The sequence below is a fragment of the Dermacentor andersoni genome, chromosome 2 (genome assembly GCF_023375885.2).
Source record: "Dermacentor andersoni chromosome 2, qqDerAnde1_hic_scaffold, whole genome shotgun sequence".
NCBI lineage: Eukaryota > Metazoa > Arthropoda > Arachnida > Ixodida > Ixodidae > Dermacentor > Dermacentor andersoni.
Window position 1 is genome coordinate 77,992,360 of NC_092815.1, and position 27,319 is coordinate 78,019,678.

General features: G+C 44.8%; 1 protein-coding gene across 5 annotated transcripts in view; it reads right to left on the reverse strand.

The window, feature by feature from the left end:
• Rbcn-3A (rabconnectin-3 alpha) overlaps nucleotides 1-27,319 on the reverse strand; it is a 177,208-nt gene that overhangs the window by 92,377 nt on the left and 57,512 nt on the right. For all 5 annotated transcript variants that reach the window (XM_055076936.2, XM_055076938.2, XM_055076937.2 and 2 more), the window contains 8 exons: nucleotides 25,155-25,287; nucleotides 20,856-21,028; nucleotides 14,546-14,691; nucleotides 12,956-13,062; nucleotides 10,972-11,167; nucleotides 9,516-9,888; nucleotides 8,964-9,213; nucleotides 6,513-6,753 (listed from right to left, as the gene is read on the reverse strand). In XM_055076936.2, coding sequence (XP_054932911.2) covers nucleotides 6,513-6,753; nucleotides 8,964-9,213; nucleotides 9,516-9,888; nucleotides 10,972-11,167; nucleotides 12,956-13,062; nucleotides 14,546-14,691; nucleotides 20,856-21,028; nucleotides 25,155-25,287 — 1,619 coding nt within the window. The remainder of the gene's footprint in view (nucleotides 1-6,512; nucleotides 6,754-8,963; nucleotides 9,214-9,515; nucleotides 9,889-10,971; nucleotides 11,168-12,955; nucleotides 13,063-14,545; nucleotides 14,692-20,855; nucleotides 21,029-25,154; nucleotides 25,288-27,319) is intronic.

Here is a 27,319-nt window from a genome sequence, read left to right on the forward strand (position 1 = left end):
CCCTAATTGTACAGCACTTTTCGTGCAAAATTTGCAACTGGGAACAAGAGTCGCAAGGAGATGGGAAATTAAGCGATCTACTAAGGGAGAAAACCAAGGCAACAGCCAAACAGGGAGGAAAAACGAAAATTGTTTGTGAAAATATTTATGGAGCAACATCTTTTTATTTAAAAGAAAAGTAGAGAAACGCCGCCGGAAGTGGACAGTAATTCCGTGTGTTTTGCATGACGCTTCTACAGTTATCAGTCAAGCCGCTTGACGTAGCCATTTCCCTGCTGTGCTAATGGGGGTGTTTTTCTACCCATCCGCGGTGAGCGCAGTTCGTTTAGAACCACAGCGTCTTGCGCTCTACACGGTTGTACGGGACTGGTGACCTCGCATCGTTACGCAACTTCCCAAATAACAACACGAGTCGGTTTTGGCACTTGGTAGAGCAGTAAACGATGGATCCAAAAGAACTGTGATTGTTCCGCAAATATACATTTCTCTATAATTCTTCCAGAGCTAATTCAAAAAACGCTACTAGAAATCTTTATTTTGCATTTTCGCTTGTTAACTTGTTCTTGGCAAGGTTCTTCCTGTGCATCTTCATAAGCGAGTCAATTTGATGTGGTTCTTTGTCAAGTAAAGAAGACATGTATCTCACAGGCGTACCTGTGAGATACACATTATTTCAGTTCTCTTTTGTGGGTTTACGCGTATTTATGGCGAATGGTGGGCATTATTCATATTTGTATCAGTAAAAGTACCCTGCCCCTCGTTTGCATAGAAAAGTTACCCCCCCCCCCCCCCCCAAAAAAAATATCCTGCACACGTGCCTGTGGTTCGACCGTGGTGACCCGCACGCTAATTGTGATGGCATGTAACGGACCACTGCTCTGCGGCCAGAACACGATAGAGGCCTACAGTAAGGTGGGTGTGTCCTTCTGGGACACTGGAAACACCTCGAGTGTGAATACTGTTTGTGATAACGACTAGATGAAGCCTCAACTCAATGAATTTAGGATCTTTTCGAGAACAAGCTTGGCTGTTGCAAGGGCCCCCCTGTGCAACTGCACCTCAAAGAAGGTGTCCGCCCACGGCACGTACAGTGCCTTACGCTGTGCGCTCCAAAGTTTCGGCCAAGATTGACCGTTTTGTACAAGACGAAGTGCTTTCATCGATAAGCATTTCGGATTGGGCAACACCGGTGGTTCCGGCAGCAAAAAAGAATGGCAATATACGATTGTGTGGCGACTTCAAGTTAACGGTCAAGCCGGTGTCACACTTGGAACAGTATCCCCTGCCCAAAGTTGAAGACATATTTGCGGCACTTTCTGGAGGCAAAGTTTTCAGCACTCTGGACTTGCGCAACACATACAGTTAGCTGCCGCTGGACACTGAAGCTAGGAAGACAGCGGTGCCCAACACACACCGGGGCCTTTGCTGCTACAATCGCCCAGCATTTGAAATTACTTCAGCCCCCGCCTTGTTACAGCGATGCATGAATTGATTTTTCAAGAGTTGCCGAAAGTTCAAGTGTACCTCGATGACATCATTGTGGCGGAAAAGAAAAAAGACATTTTTGTACTGCGGCAGGTGTTTCAGTAGTTTTGCTTGAAGTTTAACAAAGCCAACTGCCGGTTTAGAGAAGCGCAAGTGTCATGTCTGGGGCACCGCATCGATGGCAAAGGTCTTCATCCTCTGCAGGATAACCTTGAAGTGGTACTGGCCGCACCGAAGCCAACATCAGTAAGCCAGCTGAAATTTTTCTTGGGCTTAGTTACATATTATGCTAAATTGTTGCCCAACATGTCAACAATGCTGGCTCCCTTACATCGCTTGCTGGCAAAGGAGGTGCTTTAGCAATGGGGCCATCCCAGGACAGCCCATTTCAAGAAGCAAAGAGTGCATTAGGCAAGGCTAAATTTCATGTCCACTATGACCCAAAAAAACACCTTCGACTGTAATGCGATGCATCATCGGTCAGCTTAGGTGCCATGCTGTCCTAGAGCATCAAGTGCAAAGATTATTCGATAACTTCTCACTCTAGAACCTTGACACCGGTGGAGCGCAATGACTCTCAACTGGAAAAGGAAGCACTCACCCAAGTTTTCAGAGTGACAAGGTTCCGCGACTATCTCTTCAGTAACAAATTTTGTTTGATAATGGATCATAAGCTGTTGACAGGGCTGCTCCATCCAGAGAAACCAATTCCACAGATGGCAACAACCAGGATACAGCACTGGGCGCTCCTTTCATCAGCGTATCAGTATGACATAGAATTCTGGAGAGGACCACTGAACGCAAATGCTGATGCTTCGAGCCATTTGCCTCTGCCGGAACGAGGGCATCCTGGTGAAGATGATTCCATGGAATATGTGCTACATGCACAAGTTTTGATTGATTTTTCTCTTTAGGTGCAGCTGTTGGCAGACAGCACCAGCGAGGACATGCTGCTCTGACAGGTGAAAACATGGATTCTGCGTGGTTGGCCAAACCAACTGGGGCAGGAGCAACAGTGCCTTCAGCCGTACGTCACCCACAGGCACAAACTCATTGTGAGTAAAGGACTAATCTACTGGGGTCATTGTGTAGTTCTGCCCAAGGCTGTGTGGGTACTCACTCTGCAAGAACTTCCTGACACCTACCCAGGCATGAAGACAATGAAGCGCCTGGCTTGTACAATGTTTTGGTATCCTGGATTGGACCATGACACAGAGAAGCTGGTACACAGCTGTCAGCAATGTGTGCAGTGTTGGCCCATGCCAGCGGAACAGGTCCCTTCAAGCTGGCCGAAAACCAACGAACATTGGTCCCGCCCACATATCAACTATGCAGGAATGGTGGAAGGTCACATGATTTTGGTGGTATACCACCGAGATCATGTGACCTTCCATCGGTCCTGCATAGTCGATATGCAGGCGAGATGACACACATGGTTATCTTTGAAAAATTTTTCAGTCACTGAACTGTATTTTCAGTCACTGAATTTAAGATTTTCGTACTTGTTGCCGCTCGCAGAGGGAAGAGCTGTGGAAACTTCGTGAATTTTTTTATAACCACCAGCAAGTATTTGTGGTAACGAGGTGTAGATGGCAAGGACCCGATAATATTGACACTAAGCTCTTCCATAAGAGCTGTGGCCCACTGACTGTTCATGAGTCAGGCTTCTGACATTGAGTTTTTGTGCGCCGACAGACAGCACAGCACTACACATACTTTGATATGTCAGCCTGCATGCCTTGCCAGACTAACCGTGCTGTGACATGTCTCATGGTTTTGAAAAATCTGGTAGGCCTGCAATGGGGTGGTCATGTGCCATCTTCAGTGCCAGGTGTCGGAGGTGACCAGATAACAATGGTACCTTCTTGTTGCCTCTTTGCTGAACCAGCACTATGCTTGGCCCCGGCTCTGTGAAGGCAGTGATCAGGGTTCAAGCTAGGGAGCCTAGTCCCTTGGACCACAGTCTTCAGTTCTGGGGGACAGCCGTCAAGAGCTTGTTCTTGGATGAGCCACCATCTTGTGTCACCTGTTCATACGGGAGAGGGGATCTGCTCAAGGCATCTTCAGGTATATTTGCTAGTCCCCATCTGTGCTTAATTCAGCAATTGAAGCCCTGCAGTCGTAGGACCCAATGCTTGACCCTGGGTGAAGCTTGGTCGGTGCTAAACATCCATGACAAGAACGAGTGGTCACAGTGAATCTCAAACTCAGGAAATTCAAGATAGGCCCTGAACTTTTCCGCTGCCCTCACTACTGCAAGACACCCCCACTTTTTGACAGTATAATGGCTTTCAGCCTCAGTAAAAACCCTGCTAATGAAGGAAACAGGCTGCAGTCCATCAGGGCCAGCCTGCAATAGTACAGCTACAATGCTGGCACTGCTCGCATCAGTTTCAAGCACGAAAGGTCGGTTTAGATCTGGAAGGCCCACAACTTCATTCTGAGTTAAGGATTTCTTTAGTGCAGTGGAAGCCTGCTCTTGACTCTCTGCCCACTCCCATGGCACATTCTTCTTCAAAAGGTCTGTAAGTGGATGCACTGTCAGTGAGAAATGTGGGATGAAGTTCCATATAATAGCCAGCAAGCCACAGGAAGGCTTGCAACTGCTCATGCTATGCCTTGGGTAATCTAGCACTGCGCACACCTTTTCTTAATCTGGTCAGCACAGCCCAAGTGAGATGATGTGGCCCAAGAACTTAAGGGACTGATGGCACACCTGTGTTTTGTCCGGGTTAATCGTAAGGCCAGCACCTTTACGTTTTAGCCCTTCCCTCACCTGCGCAAAGTGGCTCTCAAGCATCTCAGAGTAAACTAGAACATTACCTAAAAATGCCATATTGAAGTGGTGATTGATTCCCTGTAGGACATGGTCCATCAATGTTTGCAAGGTTGCCGGACCACCTGCCACCCCAATACCTCCTGACGAATTCAAACGTGCCTTGATGGTAGATGAAGGCTATTTTCATGTCGGCATCGCATACAGGAATCTGAAAAAACCCTTGGGAGAAAAGCTTGAGAACCACTGAGCTTGGCCAAGTTGTCCTAGCAGCCAGTCCATTCGAAGCAATAGGTAGGCAAGTACCTTAATTCGTGCGTTCAACTATCAGTAGTCTACAGAAAGCTGGTAGGCTTCCCACTTATTCATGATGAGTGCACGCATTTGTGTCTTGAGCTTTGCACCTGTCTCTTCTGCTAGCTTTGCCCCCAATATTTCAAGCAAGCTCACACTTGAGCCTGTAACGGGTAGGGCTTGGAACGTAGCAGTCCCAATTCGCACCTCCAGGAAAGGCTCCCTCCAGCCGACTGAAACCGCAACCTGCAGTGCAGTCACGTAGGTGCACGCCAGGATGGCACCTACCGCCTCCCACTTGACACTCTGATCGGAAATGCCCGATTCCGTTACATTCGTAGCAGCGCGGCGGGCCGGTATGCCAACCTGTGGGACAATCATGAGCTGGGTAACCCACACCATTGCAGCGATGGCAGGTAAATCCCCCAGAGTTGCGCTGTTGGTATCCTTCTGATGACCTGCCTTATAGCACGAGAAACTAGTTCATGTAGCTGGTCTTGATGGTAGGATGTATCGCCGCGGGATGCAAAGGCCAGTAGGATGGTGCTGGTGGAGACTGAAAGGGTGCAACAGCCGCAGCCGTTAACACTCTGGGCTGTGTGCAGTCTTCACTCTTCTGTGTCCACCTCCAGTGGACACAGAGCCTGCCAGCACTGCCTCTGCCACCATTTATCTTTGTTGATCTGCCGCCAAGATTTGCTCGTGTTGGATCGCAGAGCTGTTGGTCTGCTCCAGCAGATGCTACAGTAACTCTTCGGGCACGCTAACCGCCTATACGTCTATGTTCATGTAGATCCTGGATGACTTGCTATGAATGACGAAAGGCCGACAACTTCGTCGCAAACATTCCCTTTATTACCACACTCCGAGACTCTTCCCCCAAAACCCACACACATTGCACCGCTCACTTCTTTCTTCGTCTGTCGCTGCCACACATGCGCCACCTGGTCCTTCCCCTGGCAACTACAGTCAATCAAGCACGCAGCCTCTGAGAGCCTAACCTTGCTTCATCTCACCTACAGCTCTCAGTCCGCTTATGCTGCCACTCTCTCCTCACAATGCTTTTCATCTCTACTGCACACACACCAAAATTATTTTATTGCCACTGAGCTGGTCAAGAATACATTGTCCATCTATCACAATGTAGCCGCGAGTTTGATGCCAGTGTGCGGGCCACGATAAAATAAGTCATCATGTTTGACAGCTTCTACCGTGTTTCTCACATTGCGTGTGCATTGCACCAAGTCAAAATGGAACTACTGTTTGCTGCAACTGCTGTGAATCGTGAATGGCGACCAGGCAGTTCTGAAGGCACATGACCAACACATGCACCAAGTCAAAAGGAAACGACTGCTTGCCGCATCTGTTATGGATGAAACCGTGCTCGAGATCGACGCGATCACGCATGGTGAATACAGAGCCCTGAGGGTACATGTGGCCAATGCGGTGTCGTGTGTAGTGGTAAACGCATAAACGCACAAATAGACACAAAGTGTTAGGTGTTCTTGTTATTCCCATACAGTTTCTGCTGATGACTATGACCAGTTTTACTCTTTTGCATTGCACATTTGCGCCGCTCCGCATTCATGGCACTTCGAGGTTGTCCAAATTAACCGATGTGTGGCCAAACACGTCTGATGTAATGATAGTTTGATGCCATTAAATAATGCATATGCCTGTCGGGACCAAAGAATGAGTCTGAATTATCCAATTTTCTGAATTAATGAGTCAAATCAATTAGGTTTTACTGTAACCGTCATGAATGATTGTGATAAAGACAAAGATATGAGATGAAAGGCTCTCTGCAGTAATGAATAAGTGAGAAATCTCAGATTACCCAAGAAACAGTCTACTTTCCTGCAGTCATTAAAGATATATAGTCCACCTGGCATACCGGTGCAGTGCTTTAGTCCAACACATGCAAGCATTTTTCAACAAAGAGGCAAACATTTCTTACTTTGCAGCTGCAGCTCCACGGGAGATAGAAGAAACTGCTGTTTCACCGCGCTGTTTTTTCTTGTCCATAGCCTGAGCAGATGATGATGAAGCATTGCGTGCCAGCCCCAAATGGGCACCCGATCCGAGCCGCAACTGAGAAAGCTCCTGAACCCGGCTCAGCAGTTCTTCCTCTGGCAGCATGCGAACCTTGCAGATGTTCTCGTCTTCTGCTGCTGAAGGCATGAGGTTGTTCTTTAGACCTGAAATCAGATGCATGACTAGAACATCTTGTTGAGCTAACTGGCACATCTCCACCAAAGGAAGAATGTTTTCTGGACTAGTTCGTGCAGACGAGACAGCGACTGTCTCGTCTATGTGCATGTTCTTTTTGTGGTCATCTGCTTTGCCCAATAGATTAGTTATTGACTGTTTGCTAAAGAAATTCCCTGTGCAAAGAACCATGACATACAGACATACAGGCAGAACATTGGTAGCAGCGCTATGAAGATGCTAGACTCTCTCTTGTTCGCTGATGCTTGCCTTCCTCACACAACTCTCACGTCTCTTGGCGTTTGGCTACCGTGCATGAGACGCGGCAACGGAAGCTGGTGACTTGGTCATGTAGCAATGACAAGAGATGCTGAAAGTGCTTCAATGCTGGCAGCATTGGAGGGTGTGGATAACTTGAGCATAAAAGGAACTTGCTTCTTCCTTACTGGCTGTGCGATTTCGCTGCATGTGAACAAATTGTGTGCTTGTTGGCGCATTCTGCCAAATTGACCTATCGAAGGCTTCCCATTAAGCTTCACAGCATGGCACCAGCGTGGGCAAACACAATATTTCAGCTAGCTGGCATTGTTGTGTACAAAGAGCAATAAATGTCTTTTTTGTATGTTTACACTCACATGCGCTGTCGTTTCTGTTGTTATCAAGAACGTTCTAGCCCCACAACATGCACCATAAGCAATACTACTTCCAAGATCAAAGAACGACTGACCAAGCATTAACACAAATTAATGACTTTACTTCATTTGTGCCCAAGCCTGGTACTCTCAAATACACTTTGACTTGGCAGTTCTCCTGCTGAAAGTGGAAAGCTGTGCCTCCGCTTCCCTTGAATGACGTGATCACAGCCCTCTAATAATGCTCCTCAACATTTTCTCAGATAATATTCTATAATCAGGCCATCTCGGTGCATATTCAAAGACAATTGTCTGCATACCATATTTACCCATTCTAATGTGCCTCCGAATCTAATGTGCACCCAATTTTCACAGGTTTAACATAAGGGAAAAAAATTGCACCTGAATGTAACATGCCCCCACGTTTATGATCAGAAAAAACAAGACGTGCAGAATTTAACTTCACAGAAGATACCCTTTTTTTTTTAATATGAAATCATTACATGCCCCATTATATGAAAATCCATCGGCATCAGTGTGACCAAAAGATGGTACCAAAAATGGTCGCCGGTGCAAGGAGTAAAAACATGTAAAACAATGCTCGAATTGATGTCAAATTTCTCAGGGAGGTCCCTGTAAACAAAGTAAATTAATGGCTTTGAAAACAAAATTTCGCACATTTTGGTCTGGGCCTCTGGGATGGGAGACGAGCACTCTCCCCCGACGCCATGGCGGCTCCACGGTTCTGGCTGACTAAAGGTGTGCCTAGTGCGGGCATTCATGAGCACATTCATGCGTGCAATGAGAGTGTTCTTGATGTTCCAAGGTCTACAAACGGCATAATACTTTCACATTACAACACATAAGCAGTGTTAAGTGTTTCTGCCGAATTTGTTATAAGAGCTTTCTAAATGAAAGCAGCACATCACCATCGCCATTGGCACTTCATTGGCCACATACTCAGAGATACACACAGAGGTGGTATTCACGAGCAATCACTCTTGGAGATACGTACTGCTATCACTTTTGTGAAATTTTATGTGACTCTGCGTCAGACTTGTTGAAGTATGCAGCCGACAACATTCCTGGCACCGTGCACAGATAGTAAGCTTGGCACAGTGCTGGCCCTGAACTCACAGCAACCTTTACGAAAATGTGCTATGTTGCCACCTTGCCATGGCAATGACACTGCGTTCAACAGTAGGCTGTTGCCAACGTCGTAAGCATGGTTTTGGTTTCGTATCAGACTGTAACATGCAGGCCATTTTCAGATCCATTTTCTCTGAAAAAATGTGCTCGTTATGATTCGGGTGTCCATCAAGAATACTTCTCAACACAGCTAGTGCCGAAGAGCCTACTTGGGATAAGGGTCAGTGCTGTTATCAGTTTGGCTGATTTGAGGAAGAGCTTTAAATAGGTGTTCATTTCTAATACAGAGGTCATCCACTGAAAGAACAAAGTCACAGCCAACCCAGCTAAATTCATGCAAAAAAAAAAAGAATAAAACTTATGTGATACCTTCCCAGGTTTTAACTTTATGAAAACATTCATAGGGAACTGATGCTTACCCTTTGGGGCTCCTTTCTGAGGCCTCCACTGAGAGTAGATGTGCATCTCGCTGTCCATGCCAACCACAAGAATGCCATCACGAACCCAAGACACTTGCATGGGCAGCGGGGGCAGGCCATCTGCCGTCTCCAGGCGTGTGCACCTAATCTGCAGCCAGCGCACTGCTTCAGCTGCCCCCGTTGATGCCACGGGTGCAGCCAGTGATGACACTTGCTTCAGCAGGGGCCGTGGTGTGCCAGAGCTCAAGGACTATAAAATTTGCAAAAGGAAACAAAAGACTAGGAATCTATGGTGTCCTGCCTGCACTCGGTGATTATGTCAGCAGAGGTATATGCACTGAGGTTAGTGAAACTGTTTATCCAGCACCTTCTTAGCATGAAATGCGGTTACATGAAATGCCCTGCCATGAAGCCACACTGTGCTGCAGTGGAAAGCTTCATTGTGCAAGGTAAAATTAGTGTACAAGCTGCACCCCTCATTTTTGCAAGATCTCCTTGACATTACGCCACAAGTATGGTAAATGCAAGTAAAGTTGTGACACCAACATTTACCTGAGTTTCCAGACCAGTGCCACCTTGCTGGATGACATCCCTTGCCACAGGTGCAAAGAGGAGAATACGGGAGCCAACAGCCACAGTGAGGACGTGAGAGCCATCCTCCGAGGAAACCCAGTCGAGTTGAATAAGCGACTTGTGCACCAGGGGGCACTGGTTTCCCTGCTCAATCACTGCCCTGCGTAGTGTGTGCAGCGTGGCATAGCTGGGCACTGACAACAGTCGCTGCAGGGAGCTGGGCGGTCCACTGAGGTCCCCGTCTGAGGCCAAGCGTTGCACAAGTGAGTCAGCTGTCTTGCGGTGCCTCAGAGTTGTGTCAACCAAGGAACCCAGGTTAACACCAGGAGCTGTCTGATCTAGACGTGGCAGACTAAGTGCAAAAGAAGAAATAAAAAGACATTACTGGCTAACTACTACGTACTACTACAGTAGTCTTTTGTTGATCTGACTGCACTTAATTCGATTTTTTTTTGGTTAATTTGATCCCAACTGTAGGTTCCGGCTGGTGCCTATGCATTTCTATGCGCCCACGCTCTCATTATTTCGATCCTAAAATTGGCGTACGACAGATAATTTGAATTTGACCAGGCAGCATGCATGCGCCTGACCCCTTTGGGAACTCCAATGGTGACCCCTTTAGAAGCAATACGTCTCGGCTAAGGCTAAGGGACCAGTCAACGCATGTCAAAAATCTTCTGTCGGAAATGCCTATTTTTGTCCTGCGCTAGGTTCATTTTCAAGCAATAATGGTTGTTCACAATGTCCGATTACAGTGTTTGCCTAATTCTAACGGGCTTTTTATTCCGAGAAAAGTGGACCGAAAATTACCTGCGCGGTGTTATCGGATACGAACCTTAAACAACGGTCACGCCGTTCGTATGCTTTACCGCATACCACAGCTGCATTGCGGCGAAGCTGACCTAAAAAACCGGCCACTGTTATGCAACACGTATAATAATTTGATAACTTTTCTTGCTAAAAAATTGGGTGCACATTAGATTTCCACTTTGCATGGGAGACTTAATGTCAATTTTATGTTTGTTTTCCATGGCGGACGCAGAAGGCGGGCGCACGTTTGATTCAGAGGCATGCATTCGGGGGCGCGCATTCGTGCTGTGCAATCACTCAGTGCATTCGCCTGTATAGCTTGCCAGCTTATTTTTCCTCACTCTTTGGATTGGGCTGTTATTGTGATTATTATCGCTCTTCAATTTTAAGAAAGAGAGCAAGTAAAAATTTTAATTGCAACACGATATGCTGAAGTCGCAATATTTCAGTAAAATAATGGTAAATTTCAATCTCATAATCAGCAGCATTACATGATGAAAATGTAAAGGGGATTTACAGAGAGACGTAAAGAACACATCTACTTATTAGTATTGCATGCTCGTAAAATTAAACAAACACGAGCCCAGGTAATGAAATTTACAGGCCACAAACAAAGCTCACTTACCTGACGTTGTTCAGAAGCACTGTGTCTTCAAGTATCCATTCAGAACCACCAGTAGATTCGCACTCGTAGATCGCAACACCCAGGTTGACACAACGATCAGAGGGGTTGCTGGAGCCAGGTCGGTTGAAAGATTGGCCACGCTTGTAGGCACATGCTACTCTGCCACTATATGCACAGCTGACACTAATGGGCTGGCCTAAAAGAAAGGAAATAAATAAATAAATGAGTTCAGGATATGGAACAGATGTATAATACACCAGACATTATATGCAGGAGTGAGATCCATCACTAATCGATTTATCAGTGAAATGCATGTAGCTAGAGTGCTTATGTGTGAACTGCTCTATTAAGAATTACACAAATAAGAATGGTTATACAAAGTTCATAGTGAAATATAAGTGTGTTACCACATGTAATAAGTCACTTTAGAGCTGTCAAACTTTGCACCGTCTCTGTGAAAACATATGTTGTATAGTATGCATATGACAATGTGATTATGCAATGCACACAAAAAATTTTCTTATAGAAAAGTGTATTCATCATGTGAGTAAATATTATATATGTGCAGTGACAGGATGTGAGAACAAAATGAGCCTGCATGACAAAAAATCAAACTCAGATCTCAGACTTTTCTTTGCCTACTTCATGCTTAATGGTAAGACACTATTTAGTGGCTGCCTGAATGCTAAAGCAGTGTGGTCATTCCTAACAGTTCAATTTCTGAAATGCAACTTCTGCAATGATAGAGTACAAGTTCACTCAGTCACAACACTAAACATTATTATACAGAAAGAAAAAAAACAAAACAAGAAAGTTGCCCCTCCCTAAAACGAGTGCATACGTATGAGCCCCTTAAAGGGCCCCTCACCAGGCCCCATAGCAAATTTTGGTTATATGCTGGAAGTTGTTACGTGTCTCCTGGGGAGCATTCTTCCGCAAGCATCTTTCAAATAGGCTCATTAGTAGCCGAGATAGAAATATTTCAGTGTCGCGAACCCATATTTTCAGGAGATGAGCTTCACCGCAAACATAGACGCTCTCTCCACTTGCCCGGTCTAGCCTCCACAAGCGAAATTCCTCCCCCGTATTCGCATGACGCATACGTCACAGGCCCCGCCATAATTTTTTTTTTCTATCCTCGTTTTTCTTGTGGCACGGCGCTCTTGCGCTGACGGCGTTGCATGCGAGCAGTTGCCATTGTCTCATTTCGTGCAGCCCACGATTTTGCGCGCATGTGTACGAGGACACCTGACTAGCGGTATAAGTGTGTGTTACACGAATACTGAGGCAGACACATGCGGACCACAGAGCATGATTCCGTGCTGGAACACAGTAGAAAATTACATAGTTTCGGTGTCTGCACGCACGACTGCATGACATGGAAACAAGCAGACGAAATGGAAGTACATCTCTCTTGATTCGGTGCGAAATAAAACAAAATCACACAGACATCCGGTTTGTGTGCTTTGTTATTTCTCTAAGCTTTAATTTGTCTATTCTAGCAACATATTAAACAAATAACAGATGTTGCCTAGAGTAATTTTCGAAGTCACGTGTCACCACGGGCGATGTCACAGTGCAAACACATGTACATAGGCGCGCTAGCATGTGTACGTCATCCTTTGGCTTGGAGCGCGGCGGCTGCGAGGAAAAGGGAAAACGGTGTTCGGTTTGAAATTTCAGGTTTTTCCATGGTGCTTAGCAATGTAATACTTTGCAGACATGATCGTTATCATGCACTGTGTGCTCTGCACTTGTCAGCTCAAAATGGCCAGATCTGGTGAGGGGCCCTTTAATATCAGCCTGGCTGCTATGGTGAATGCCTTATAGCTATCAGATTTCCCAGTTTTCTCGGCAATCGTGAGTGAAGTGCATATTTGCCAAGGCATTGAAAATCAAGCAACACATGTAACGACATACTGAGATAAGAGTTCCCCAGATAGCACAAACCTGCCCCAAAACTGAAGACACAAAAGTGAATTACCAGGAACCTGTATGACACTGGATGACTTATTCAGTGTCATCTCCCACTCAACCCACGTGAAGTTGGGGGTTCCTTCACCTTCACAATCGACTTTACATTTCCAAAACCTGGAAACATATGAACAAAAAAAACACCATTAGCAATACACACAAAAATTACTACTTTCATCTGGCCTTTAGGATGGGGCCAACAGAAAAACTGTTACATATTCACGTTCATAGTAGCTGCCTGCAATTGTTACTGGCATGGTACTATCCTTTACAAGTATGAGTACAGAATTCTGTTTCTATGATAAAAGTGAATATTGCTGAACAAATCCATTAAAGACTGAGAAAACACACAACTGAATAAAAAGACCAAGTTTCTAGGAACTAAGGAGATTCACGCAACCACCATGCTGTAATGTTTCCTTAAAGGCCAACTGTAACAAATTTTGTAATGCATTAAGAGCCTTGTTTAAGACAGTGCAGCTATGGAGAAGCCTCTGTGCAAAATTTGATGTTTGAAACATGAGCAGAAGCGTCACAAAGAGCTTGGAAAAGCAGTCATCTTTTAGAACAACAAAAAAAAAAGTGCCACCATTTTCAGTCACCGGAAGTGATGGATGACCTAGAATGTGCAGCTCCTCGGCGTGACTTCAGAGATTATGCATCGCCTGCAGCTGCTCGTGGCATGCTGTGAAATCTTGGAGACAGCATGCTGGTACTTGTGTCATAGCGACAACCACCAGTTGCACGCGTGTTCTGCTTTGGTGCTGTTTAAAGGTTGCTATCAAGAAAACTATACAATTACAATCCCTGTGGCTATGCCAAGATTGCTTCAGTGGTATACTTATTTATAACAAATTTAACCAAAGTGAAATTTCGTTGCAGTTGACCTGTAAGCCCAACTCGAACTGCCCTCACCTAGTTGGTACAGAGGTCCAGACACTTGTGTACGATGCCCTCCTGACAGCCAAAGCAGCTATCAAAGCATTAGGCAACCAGCAGGACAAGAGGAGACAAGGCATATGCTAAATGTAGACAAGTTTCTTGACCCCTATACACTTAAAATGTTATATGAAATGCACAGAATTCATGTCACATGTCAGACATGCTATATGCTAGCTGCCAAAATAAACTCACAGCAGAACTTAAGCAGAGGTATTGCTAACTGCCACAGTGAACAAGAAAAATGAGGTGAATAAAGGAGTTCTACACTTCATCAAATCACCATATGAAGACAACAAACAATTATCTGCACACAGTCTGATGGCCTGTTCTTATGGTTGTTACTTGTGTGCCACTTATGGTACCCCTTGTGTGCCGTTGCCAATGATTGCTTAAATGTTTGTCTGCTCTAGAGACAAGGAGCTCTGACACTGTCTTCAGTTGGAACAAACATGAAAAAAATGATGTGGTATAGTAGTACAACTGAATCTCACAATAATGAGGTTGTATAGTACAACAAGAACGTAGAAAATACCTTAGGTATTATATCTGATATACATTCTAAGCACACATTCGTCTACCGATATCGGCGAGAAACAATTTAGATTTACTCTATTGTATAAATTTTCATCATTGAGGTTCGACTGCAATTCATACTAACCTTGTCAACCCATCACTGCAAGCAGTGGAGAGCACATACGGAGCAAAGCAAGCTGGGTACATATTCGAAGAGCTCACATGGCCTGCTGCTGGTGCCGCATGTGCGATTTCCACATCATGCGGTAGTGGTAGTTCTTGGGTGCACACCTGCAAAAAGGAACCATCCCGTAGCGCTGCGTCAATCCAGAGCACGGTTACAGTGATAGCTGCAGCAACTCATCATGCCCATATGTATTATGTTCTGTCTTCCGTAGTACATGGCGGCTTTGTGATGCCACTGCACCTGCTCAGATCATAGCACATGGGAAGCAACAAAAGATCACCTTGAGATAACGAAGAACCTATAAAATTTGTTTGTTACACAATTACAGATAAAACCTCGATATCATCATCATCATCATCATCATCATCAGCCTATTTCCTCAATTTAACGAACTTCAAAAAAAAAATTAACAAAGTAGTTCAACTTTTATGTTTTCTTGTTTACAAACGCTATGTATTTTGAAACTAAATATAATTAAGTATGTTTATACGGGATTTCAATACTATAACAAAATTTCACTGCTGTCAAATGAAATACCCAGGTAATAAATGGAAAGTGGCACGGAAGCAAATAGTCAAATTATTAAATTAGATGTTGCTTGCGAATGGACCGCTCAAAGTGCATGCCATGCAACAGAGAGCAGCCAACGAAGCGGAGTAGTGTCTTCGCTGGTAGCAGCAAATTCAGCCGGTCATGGCCTGTGAAATCTCGCATCGTGCACTGCCCAATTTCGGAGCTCATAGCTGGCAAGTGTGGTGTTGGCGCAGCGTAGTGCACATTTGTATTGACACATTCTACACTGCGATGCATTCTACGCTGCATCATCACCTGATTTTGCTTTTTCGTTGTGGCTTGCCTCGTGCGGCAATAACAGTAACGAACAGGGGTATCGGTATGGTACTAAACGAGCTATCCATAAAGTCCAAGTGTGATAAGATCACATCATGCCCTGTGCGCTGAATGTTGTATGTGTGGAGGGAAATGTGTGAGGGTGAGCTGAGAAGGATGGTGGCTAGATGTGCATTATCGCAAGCGCAAGAGGAGTGAGGGGGACAGAGGGGAGCGCAATAACAAGAACAAATGTGTACTGGGGTTGTCCATTGATACCTGAGAGGTCCGCTAATAGTGTTGTCCCTCTGTGAGCAATACTATCAACCGCGAAGGCAGTGTGGATGCAAAAGCTTCACAGGCTTCGCTTGTACCGCCGATGTGAAGATATAGTTGACATGGCATGAAACCATATCTTTGGTTGCCGAGTGTTAAATTCAACAAAATGATTTTCTTTCCACTTTGAAATTAGCTTTTTATAATTTCCCAATAATTCTACAAATTTAACAGCTCCTTCCGTGTAATAAAAATACATTGGCAACTGCAGTTATTTGCATAAAAGGTCGACTTTCAATTATAACAAAGTGCCAATTTTACCGACTTCATCATAGCAAGGTTTAGCTGTACTGTTATACTACTACTACGATTACTACTACTGCTACTACTACTACTACACTCATATCTCACTATAACAAAGTCAAACTTGACACAAAAATACCTTCACTATATGTAATATTCGTTATAAGCCTACATGCTAATATCAGAATTCGTATTTTGCTACCAGAATAAAGCAGACTTCCATTAATTAGATCTTGACGGGACCAACAAAACTGGTCGCATTATACAGCTGGACGAATTAAACAAATGGTAGAAAAAAACACCGAAACACGCTGCCGATTCCCTTGGCAGTATTTGCCTTTAAAGATAGCTCCGCCGCAATACTGTTGTGTTATGCGATGAAGCATACCATGCGGGGGGAAAAGGTGCTATTGCTAGAGGACATAGCCTGTGTCCTTCATTCACACACACATATGCGCAGTCTCCGTTCACAGTACGAACACCGAGACACCTTATAAGCTACTGACAGGCATTTAGAGTTTTAGATAGACACCCGCTCTTTTGTTGACTTTAAACGGCCCCTCTACTTACGGAGTTCTTTCATCTTACCACCTTATTTTTTGTTAGCTTTCCCAAAACACAGATGGTTTTCCTCCACTTCTGTTACACGGTGCACACAAGCACCGTGCAATGAAAAGACTAGACACACATGGCGGGCGAAACGAGGGCTCAAATCACCACAGCGACGTCAGGAGCAGCTCTGAATTGCTGCCATTATGCTTATTAGGCCTCTAGGTGCTCGTACTGTGATCTGACACAGCGCATGTATAATTAGGAATGTGTACAATGTGCCGTGACAGTGGCCCCTTTCCATTCTTGGTATGCTTCACCAATCAACACGGCTGTATGGTGGCGAAGCTGAATAGTCAAGTTCGAATTATCCAGCTTTTGGTTAATTTTGAGATCTAAATAACGTAGGTTTGGGCCCATGGAAATGTGTGGGCGCCAATCCGGAACCTTCAGTCGGGATAAAAAAACTGAAAAATCGAATTAACCAGAGTCGAATCAACAAAAGTCTATTGCACATATTTTGAGCTGCTGAGCATACAAATATTCATTCAGCAGTACTGATATTGCCTCGGCTCTTGCATTTTCGCTTTCGTATTAGCAGTAGAATACTCATTGAAATGAAGCGCAGTCAAACACGTGTGAAGTTTATTCTGTTTACTTATATCTCTGATCCTACACAATGAGCTTTGACTCCTGCTTACGATTACTATACTATTGCTACTACTAACAATGGCAATGACAACAGCAGCTACAACAATATTAATGGGCGACTTCAATGGTTTTACAAACAGAAAGCCTTCATGTGAACCCACTAGTTACATGAAAGTAGGTGAACATTTGACTCTAGCAATATTTTCTTTCAAAATAATAACACACATTTTCAATGCTATCAAGCTCAAGCAGTGGAAATTCAACCATTTGAACTCACAGGCAGTGTCGCCAATTGAGTGACAGTAGAGCTAAATGTGACAGTCTGTAGGCACATAGTAAAATATGCATGGTTCAGCTATAAACACCTTTATTAGTTTCTTCTACAAGCGGCACCATTTTTCCATCTATTTTCTAAGGCATTTATGTTTTACTACTAGAACTAAACTTAGGAGTGTTAGTCAGCACCACCACCCACAAACCTTTGCGGTGGATGTGGAACATCCTTTCTGCAGCAAGCGTCACAAGTATGTGAGCTGTTTGGGTGATTGCAACTGGTCAACACGCCCACACATGCAACCTGAAGGCACCAATGTTGCCGGAGTTGGCACCCTCATAATGTAATGAATGAGAAGACAGGGAATCGGGGAACTCGATTTTTATTAATCACATCATAAAAAGCCAACAAACAAAGACACCAAAGACAATATAGGGGAAATTGTACTTACTGAGCTAAAGAAATGATAAATTAATGGAAGTAAAAGTGGATGAAAAAACAACTGGCTGCAGGTGGGATACGAACCCACGTCTTTGAATTACGCACGCAATACTCTTACCAAATGAGCTACTGCAGTGCCGTTTTTTCCTCGTCCACTTTCTAGGGCATGTGAGGGCTTATTGACCAGTTGTCGTCACCCAAATAGATCATGTACTTGTGACACCTGTGAAACATCCAAAAAGGATTTTCCACATTTGCCGCCAAGGTTTGTGAGTGGTGGCGTTGGCTAACACTCCCAGGTTTAGTTCTGGTAATAAAACATAAACGCCCCAGAAAGTAGATCGGAAAACAGCGCCGTGGTAGCTCAATTGGCAAGATCATTGCACGTGTAATACGAAGACGTGGGTTTTTAACCCACCTGCGGCCAGTTGTTTTTTCATTGACTTTCATTTCCATTAATTTATTATTTGTTTAACTCGATTAGTAATACAAGTAATTTCTTCTATGTTGTCCTTGGCGTCTTTGTTCGTTGGCTTCTTATGATATGATTAATAAAAATCGAGCCTATGGGTGACGCGTAGGGGTGATTCACAGCAGCCACGGCAGACAGACCTCTACCCATGTGGCACTTTGTTTCCATATATGGTATCGGTGGGTGCACTTGCCGCATGCCATCGGTGAACAGACGACAGCATGCTACTCTGACGCCACCTCATAGCGTCGTCACTGCAGAGCCTGTCCTGCATGGTACTGCATTCTTCTCATGCTTTCGCCATACCCTCCTCCGCATTCCACCTCATGATTCAACTGCACCCTCCTTGTGCTCTCTTTGCTATCGCAGTCTTTCATTCCCAGCTGCGCTACGCGTTCGCACCTTCATCCCTTGCTGTGCTTGTTCGCTTGGTTATGCTGAGAAATGCCGCCGACGCAAAACGCAGGAATGGGTGCCGCGCTCTAAAGAAATGGGCTCCAATCCACACTGTAAAGGTGGTTGGACAGAAGCTGTGGTATCACCTGATCCAATAGACGAATGTGACAAAGCCTTGAACTGGGTCCCGCCAAGCCTGAGCACGACGCCGTTGTGTGCATTGATGTTGCTGATTCTTTTGTCACCCATCGTATTTGCACTGCTCTTCAGAAGTCCTAACTGTGTGCAACTTGCTTTGTGAAGGAACCGCTGTGTGCTACCTAGCCTGAGCCCGATGCTGCTGTGCATGTTGACATTGCTGTTCCCATCACCACTCATCATGTACTATCGTGAGCAATATGAGTGGGAACACGCAAACACGTGGCAAATAGCCTTGAAACCGAGTTGGAGCGGTACGCGGATGGCGCTGTCGAAAACAGAGGGGAAAGGGGGACGCTTTTCCTCGAACTGTTGGCACTCCCACCACGCCTGCGTTCGTCGAAAACGGCAGCTTACGCCATTTAACTGGCCGACGGTAGCCGATAAGATGGTTATACGTGCACAGTAACTTATTACTAATTTATTTTATTCATTTTTTTTTAAGTGCGCAGCTCAAGGACGCCCGTTTCTGCGTTTAGCGTAAGGTATGTTCAGATATACCCTCATAGGACCTGATGTATATCTTATGGAGCGCTTCATGTCACGCGTTCCAGACAGACAGGCAGATTTCCTAGGAAAGTAGCTCTCGAATGTTTACGCTTCTAGACAGTGCGGCTATTGGCCACGCTTCGGTGCACAAAGTAACCGCAATATCAAACATCTTTATCAATGTGCACTGGCAATGCGAAGTTCCACACTATAAAGAGACGCATGGTGGGAGTGCCAACATTATTAGAACGGCGTCCTCCTTTCCACTTTGTTTCCGACGGCGGCCGCCATGTATCGCCCGTAGCAGGGTTCGAGGCTATCTGACACGCACTCCTGTGTTCTCGCTCATATTGCTCACGATAGTACATGCTGTTCTTCAGGAGTCCTAACAATGCATGGCCTTTCTATAGCACTATCAGAACACAAATTAAATCATTGCTAGGGAGGTTCTTCTTTTACATATGAAAGTGTAGTTACACCACTCCCTGCTTCGTATGCTACAGTTGCCACTTCCCGGCAACTGCAGCTTATGCAACCGTAATCTTTACCAGGAAACGCTTGCGGCGAACACTATGCACGAAGGCAAGCTTTCTGGTTCTTTTTATTCTATCCCCGCACGGCCGGCGCCATCGCAGCCATATGATGGATGGATGGATATTATGAGCATCCCTTTTGGAACGGGGTGGTGGGTTGCGCCACCAAGCTCTTGCTACTATACTGCCTAATATCTTACCTAGGTCAAACAATGAAAAAAGAAAAGAAAAACACATGAACTACCACGGCCAAATTTTCTGATCCCATATTGTGAACTGTGCTTTTGTACATTTCCGTCTTTTGTCGTTTCCCTACTTTTCTTCCACCTATCCTCCAATCGCCTCTTACTAATGTCTATTGCAGACATGTTTGCTTTACCACTGCTCCCTCTGAACCCAAGGGCTTCAAGGAGGCCAGTGGTGCCTAAATTGACCGCTGGGTAGACGTCTTCACATTCTAATAAAACATGCTCCGTAGTTTTGCTAGCTTTACCGCACCAAGAACATGCTTCTTCTTCCTTCTTATATCTCGCTTTATAGGTGCGTGTTCTAAGGCATCCCGATCTCGCTTCGAAAAGTAATGAGCTTCCCTTTGAGTTATCATAAATGGTTTCTTTCCTGATTTCGATAGATGTGCGGAGGTGAGCGCTATATGGCGGTGTGGCAAGGAAACCAGCAGCGCACACAGCACGCACCTCCGGCTGTGATTGCTTGAGTTTTTGTCCATGGACACAACAAATGCATTGGGGGTTAACGGTATACAGCTTTGCTCTAAAGAACACACACGCACATGCACGTGCACACTGGTATAACATTCACACATGCACGTGTGAAATGTTAAGTTATTATAATCCCCACCTTGGAAGTAGTGATGCGCAGTGGTGAGGCATGTGGTGACCCTGCTGGCTGACCACTCTGCCCAGTGTCAGTGGGTTCAGGGCTGCCACTCCGTGAGGATGCATTGGAAGCAGCATCGTCCTCTTGCTGAGGGGCATTCTCCTGGAAGGCAGCACCATCTTGCTGACCTTTGCCTGCAAACACGTACGGTTACACGCTGGGATTCACATGGTTATCATGCTGTGTGAGCAGACAGAGACAAGTACAGTAAACCATTGTCTAGGTGTCTAGTTAGGAACAGCCAAGTCGCACGTGCGCTGGCAAGCATACGTGCAGTCTGACCTCAAGTTTCGCATGGTTTGAGGCTAGCTGAGTATCCAAAACTAATCAAAATTAGTGAGACTCGTCAGCTGTGACATTGACTAGCAGTGTGGCCAAAGTTTCGTTTCTATGCAAGGAGGTGCGGCTGAGCGTTAGCAGACGATAGTTGGCGATAGTACAATAGTCGCACTTTCAGAAGTACGTAATTCTTATGAAAATTGAAACACAGATTCTTGCTTACTTCAGCCTGTTTATTAAACTGCGTCAATAAATATACACAGTAACAGTAGGGAAGAATCGCACTCATCCAAACACCCTCCTTGACTGATGTCAGCTATCAGCCAACAGCATATGTATGACGACATATGAAGCAGCCAGCAGCTTTGAAACGGGTGAGGAGAAGGCCTTATTTGAAGAGAGTGATTGGGGAAAAAAGAGTCTTCGCACTCCTCTCGTAAGGTACATGCAGCGAGCACGACTGCTATATTTGGCTGAGATGTTCACAGCAGCGTATGCTATCCCCAGGCTGTCTTTTCTCACGAAGCCAGAGGAGTGGTTCAGGACCCCTTTTAAGTTTACAGAACAATGTTGTCCAGAAAAAAAAAAGTGACTCCCAGGAATATATAGTAAAATCTGAAAACCTGTGATGTACCTGACAGGCCATCTAAGCATGTTTTAAAATGGCAGTTAAATATTAAACACAATGGTATTCACTTGACAGTGGCTCAATATAAAAAACATTCAGCTTAAGTGCATAAGAACCAAACTTCAAATGTATTCCCTTAGTATGTACATTCTGCAGATTAGATCCATGCATCATTTTATATGCAATTCATAGCATCTGAAGTAGCATTGGAAGTAGCATCCAGAGTGCATTGGTCAGGAAAGCCTCTCGAGCACTTTATTTCTCTACGGTATTGCTGTTTAAGAGTATATGCATAAAAAACAGGTTTAGAAAGCAATATAAAGGTACAGTTCAAACCTTTCATAATGTAGCCACTTATTTTGCTGGGCTGGATTGTAGAGCAGCCTTTTCTGAGTCCTGTTTATTTCCCCACAAAGTATATGCATGCCGCTTATATATATAGTGCATCTGAGTGAGACAAAATATGTGTTATATTTACTAATACTTGTTGTTATTACTGTATTTGCACGATTCTACAGCACCCCAGATTGTAACGCGCAGTTATTTTACCCCCCCCCCCCCCCCCAAAAGAAAAAAAAAACCTTGGTGCCAATTCTATCGCACACATCAAGCAATGAAACCTGAGTCGACGTGTACCTTTTTTAAATGATCTTATGGAACACATAAAGGCACACAGACATGCACAAAGCTGAATGTTAGCTGCCAGTCGCTGTCGAAGTCCAACAACACCTCCTTTTCACTGTCTGCCAGTCATCTTCAGTTCCATCTAATGCATGAGAAATACCTTTGTCACCACCAGTTGCGAACACAAGCCTCGGGAATAGGTAACACATGCGACCCTGCCCGGTTATACTGTTCTGCCAGATGGATCACATTATGCTTGAAGGATGACTTAGAATGACAGACAGCTGAGCTAGTTGGTAAGGATTCACTATGCATTATGCGGCGTTTGTGTTGTCCACTTCTCTACTCTTGTGTCCTGTCTGCACGCCTCCCTTCTTTTTTGCATAAAGGATGCCTTGTAATTAAAAAATCGTTTTTGTTTTCCCATCCTGCCACTGGACTACTTCCACACAAGGCAGTTGAGCAGAACACTACAACAGGTGTACAGCAAACTGCAAAATGGCGATCGCAAACCAAGGCGTAAAACAAGTGTCCATTCGATGGTAGTATGGCTAGTTACCTTGCAATGAGCCTTTTTAGTAAGTGCATTTTTTTTATGATTTGGAGAAGTAGTAGTTAGGATTGTGATGTGCATACAGATTTGAATGCATTTTTTATTAAAAGAAGGTGCGCGTTAGGATCGTGTAAATACGGTATTGCTGGATCGAATAGTGAACGTTAAAATATTTCAATTCGCAAATCAACATCTGCTATATTTGATCTTTAGAATATTCAGTGCAGAAACCCATGCAGTGCCACATGTCACATAGATCGCGGGGCCCCTTGTGCTTGATGCCGCCCAAGCGAGTGTTTCACTTCACTTTCAGTGTAAAAGGAGTGCTAAGCCCGCTACGGATGAGCCGCTGGGCTGATGCGATAGTAAACGTTATCGCTGCAAGCGATTCCTAACGCTGGCACAATGCGGGATTTGGGGGATTTTCGGCAGGCCCATGTGGTATGGTATAGGGTGATCCTCTGCCATCTCTTGCGGTGCCCGGTTACAGTAACCTTGGTCTATCATGTGTGCGCGATTGTTTCTGCAGACAGCTTCGTGTCCCAGTGTCCAGATTATCGTGGTGTGAGGTATTTCATTGAGGCAGTTGACAATATTGCATGCTAGTTTGTGCATAGTGAAGATCAGGCCAATTAGCCGCCGACAGGCATGCAAATTGTGTTGCACAAGTGTCAACGAATTTCATGCTGCTTCAACAGCCGCCAATCTAATTAACCTACATGCATCATTTCGGGACCAATCATTTATCAGCCACCTGTACGTACATATCAGTGGCAATCATTCCACAACGGCTTGTTGCGGCTTGTTACCACATTGGTTGGTGCTGAATTTTCATCACTGTCACACTGTCCAGAACATTAGGCCTAATCAGTACTGCTTCATTGGGCGTTGGCCACTAATATTGCAGTTTGGTGCTGAATAAACACAGATCTATCTGCAACAGCCACACAACACTTAGAAAACTGACAAACTGCCTCGCAAACAAAAGCGAGTGAACAGGGTTGCAGCAAAGTTGTGGACGGTTGCCTTCTTTGCACACAATGTATGGCAGCTTCTTGTTTCCAACGCTGTTCATAGATGCACATCGGTCTCTCTTTGCAGCTTCAAGCAACCTGTCACAAGACTAGTTCTGGACTTAAAAGGAGGGCACAAAAGTGTCCTTGCCAGCTGCATGCATTTGCACAGATGGCAGATAAACGATGGGGGGCAGGGTGGGGCAAGCATCGCACGAATTTGCCATAATCCTCCAGAGCTCAGAATCTTTGTCAGGTGGCAAACCGCAGTGAATCTGACAATGAAATAGAACGGATGGCACCTGCTCTTTACTGTTGGCGGCGGCTACACACAGAGTAGTGATCAAGTAATGGGATGGCACGGTCCTTTTGTCTGTTGCACAAATTGACCTGCCGCAAAGATAAGAAAGCCTTTCTGTATATTGGAGGACAACTGTAAAGCAAAATTTTATATGCAATAAATAAAAGATTGCAGCAATGCACAGACCTACTATTAAACTGAATTTAAAAAAAACATAATTCATTACTCAGAGAAAATAAAAGTACCTTGTTTTATTCGAAGAAAATTCTATTAATAAAAAACAATATTTCACTGATCTTGTTATATAGAACTGAGCTGTAATCAGTACTGGCATATATTAATTTGGTGTTCCCTTTTAATAAGAGTAGACCGTACTGTATAGCACCCTAAATGTACCCAAGTCACTGATAGCTGGCTACATTCTTGTTATCTGATGCCAGGAGACTCCTGAGCATGTGCAGCACCGTATTTTCTTACCCAGAATTTATAGGCCATAAATTTTGTGAATTTTGCTGGAAAATCCTGCAGACTGTGCCTGCTGTGAGCGCGTTTCGCAAGAAGGTGCACCAGGAGCACTGGTGAAGGGCAGAGCAACACGGACAATGCAAAAGGAGAAGCACTGCAGAGCGAATAAAAAAGGAGCAGAAAAATATCCTTCACAGATGTATGTAGTCCAATCTGAGGAAGTGATCCATCACAGACAGCGAAGCTGTATGAGCGAGCTCAGTCTACATGTGTTGCATGTGTGCAGGCTTTGAAAACTCATTCTGGTTGTAGTACGATACCAATTCATTATATTACGAATATTCACGATTTCAATGGCTTGCACGATGACAATGTCTGGCAGATGAATCAGTGTTACCTCCAGCACCAGCCCTGGAACTGATGACAAGCCGCCACATGTGTAGCATAGTACGGCCAGTGCCGGTCTTTTCCAGGACAACCAGGTAGAAAGGCTCCTCGAACACAGATGTGTGACGAAGATCCACAAAGGCCTGTGCAAAAGAAAGAAAGTCCGCAAAAGGCAACATTCTGCACGCACTACCAAAACAAATCCAGCAAGCTAGCCACTCCTGGCTTGTGAGTTCTTGAAGCAGTACTGATTATACACTCCTAATACGAGATGGGAAACAAAAGAAAGTCGAATTCTGACATCGTCTGTAGTTATTTTGTAAAGGGGCCCTGAACCAATTTTTATCGAAGTGGACAGATGCATTTGAAGTTAAAAAAGGCCATTTCGGATATACATTGCTGCAAAATGTACTTCAATGTGTTCAGCAGAAGCGCCATTATTGGCAATCAAACACCGTAATTATAATGCTTCCGCTCTTTCTTCAATGCCTTGCCTACGAAGGACATGACAGAGCGGGGCATACCCAAAATTCTCCACCTACTGAACATCATCACAGCAGCACAGTTCAAATTTGATTTTGGATGTTCATGTAGACGCCACTACTTCCGATTTTGGTACCTACAATGCGCCAAATGTAAGCCAAACCCAGTTGACCTCAGTGAGCTGTAGTGCACTCAGCCAGTGGAATCGTTGTGGCATCGCGGGGCGGCTGTGGTACCTATGCTACGCAGCAGACCGCAGCTACGTGCAACTGTAATGCACATGCGCAGCATTTGCTTTGTGCACGACAGTGGTTGACTGCGTGCTCATATGCTACAGTCGGGCAGTGCTACGTGGGCTTTGTCATGCACCAGCTTTATTGACTGATAGTAGCGACATCCAACTTGTGCATTTTGAAGGGCTCTCAATAGCTCTATACGAAGTGAAGTCTGCCAAGACTAACCAGGAACAGCCAGGAGTAAGTGAGCGCTGGCAAACACGCGTGTGACCTTAAGTTTCGCATGGTTTGAGGTTAGTTGAGCGTTCAGAACTACTAGCTGAAATCAGCGAGACCCGATGGCTATGACACCAATAAGCAAGGTGGCCAAAATTTAATTCTACGCAGGCGGCCACGGCCTAGCGTGAGCAGACGATAGTTGGCTCTTTTCAGAATTATGTAATTATTATCAGAATTCAAAAATAGATTTTCGCTTACTTCAGCCTGCTTGTTAAACTTCGTGAATAAATCCAGTAACAGTAAGAAGAAGCACACTTATCCAAACTTCCTTCTTGATTGATGCCAGATATTGGCCAATAGCAGCCACATATGGGCATCTGCAATATTGCGAAATAAAGCGTACAGAAAACGTTGAGCAGCAGGGTTCCATTGAAACGAGAGCGTTTGAGAAAAAGGCGACTTCGTGCTCTGCTTGCAAGCTCCACATGCCACGCACAACTGCAAAACTTGGCTGAGATGTTCACAGCAGTGTATGCTGTCCGTGGACTGTTTTTTCACCAAGCCTGAGGAGCGTGGTTCAGGACCCCTTTAATGACAACAAACCTGCGTGACACCTCCCAACATTTAGAAATGAAGTTCATGAAGCTGCTCAGACAACATTTCTGACAAGGCTGGAAAAAGAGACAAGAAACTCATGTGACTGCACCCACTGTGCGCACAAAGTGGACGGTTCACCTCTGGCTTTAAATCTAGTTGGTATAAGAACTGGTTTTATGCCCATGCAAATATGCTAAATTTGCATTATTTGCCGGATGCGTTGTTTTACTTCTTACACTATATTAAGCAAGAAGTAACATGGAATATCTTCCCAAAAAGCTTTTGTTATTAAACCTGGTGACGCGAATGCAGCCAAGTCTGAAGCATATAGCTGAGTCACCACTTCTACGAGTCCCTTATGCTGGAAAGAAAATTAAGCCAGCTGGTTAAACTGTTCATTAGGTATCACTTCCCTCTTTGAAATTTTTATTAAGTGGAGAAGTTCATATTTCTAAGTAATCAATAATTTTCTACTTGATATGTTTTCATCAGCACGCAACTGTGTTAATTTATGCACCACACATAAAACCAGACCTTTGTCATTTATCTGCTGATGCAAACAAAACACGGTGAAACAGCGCGAAGAAGACGAGGACACAAGGAAACAAATACCACAGACAGCGCTTGTCTGTGGTATTTG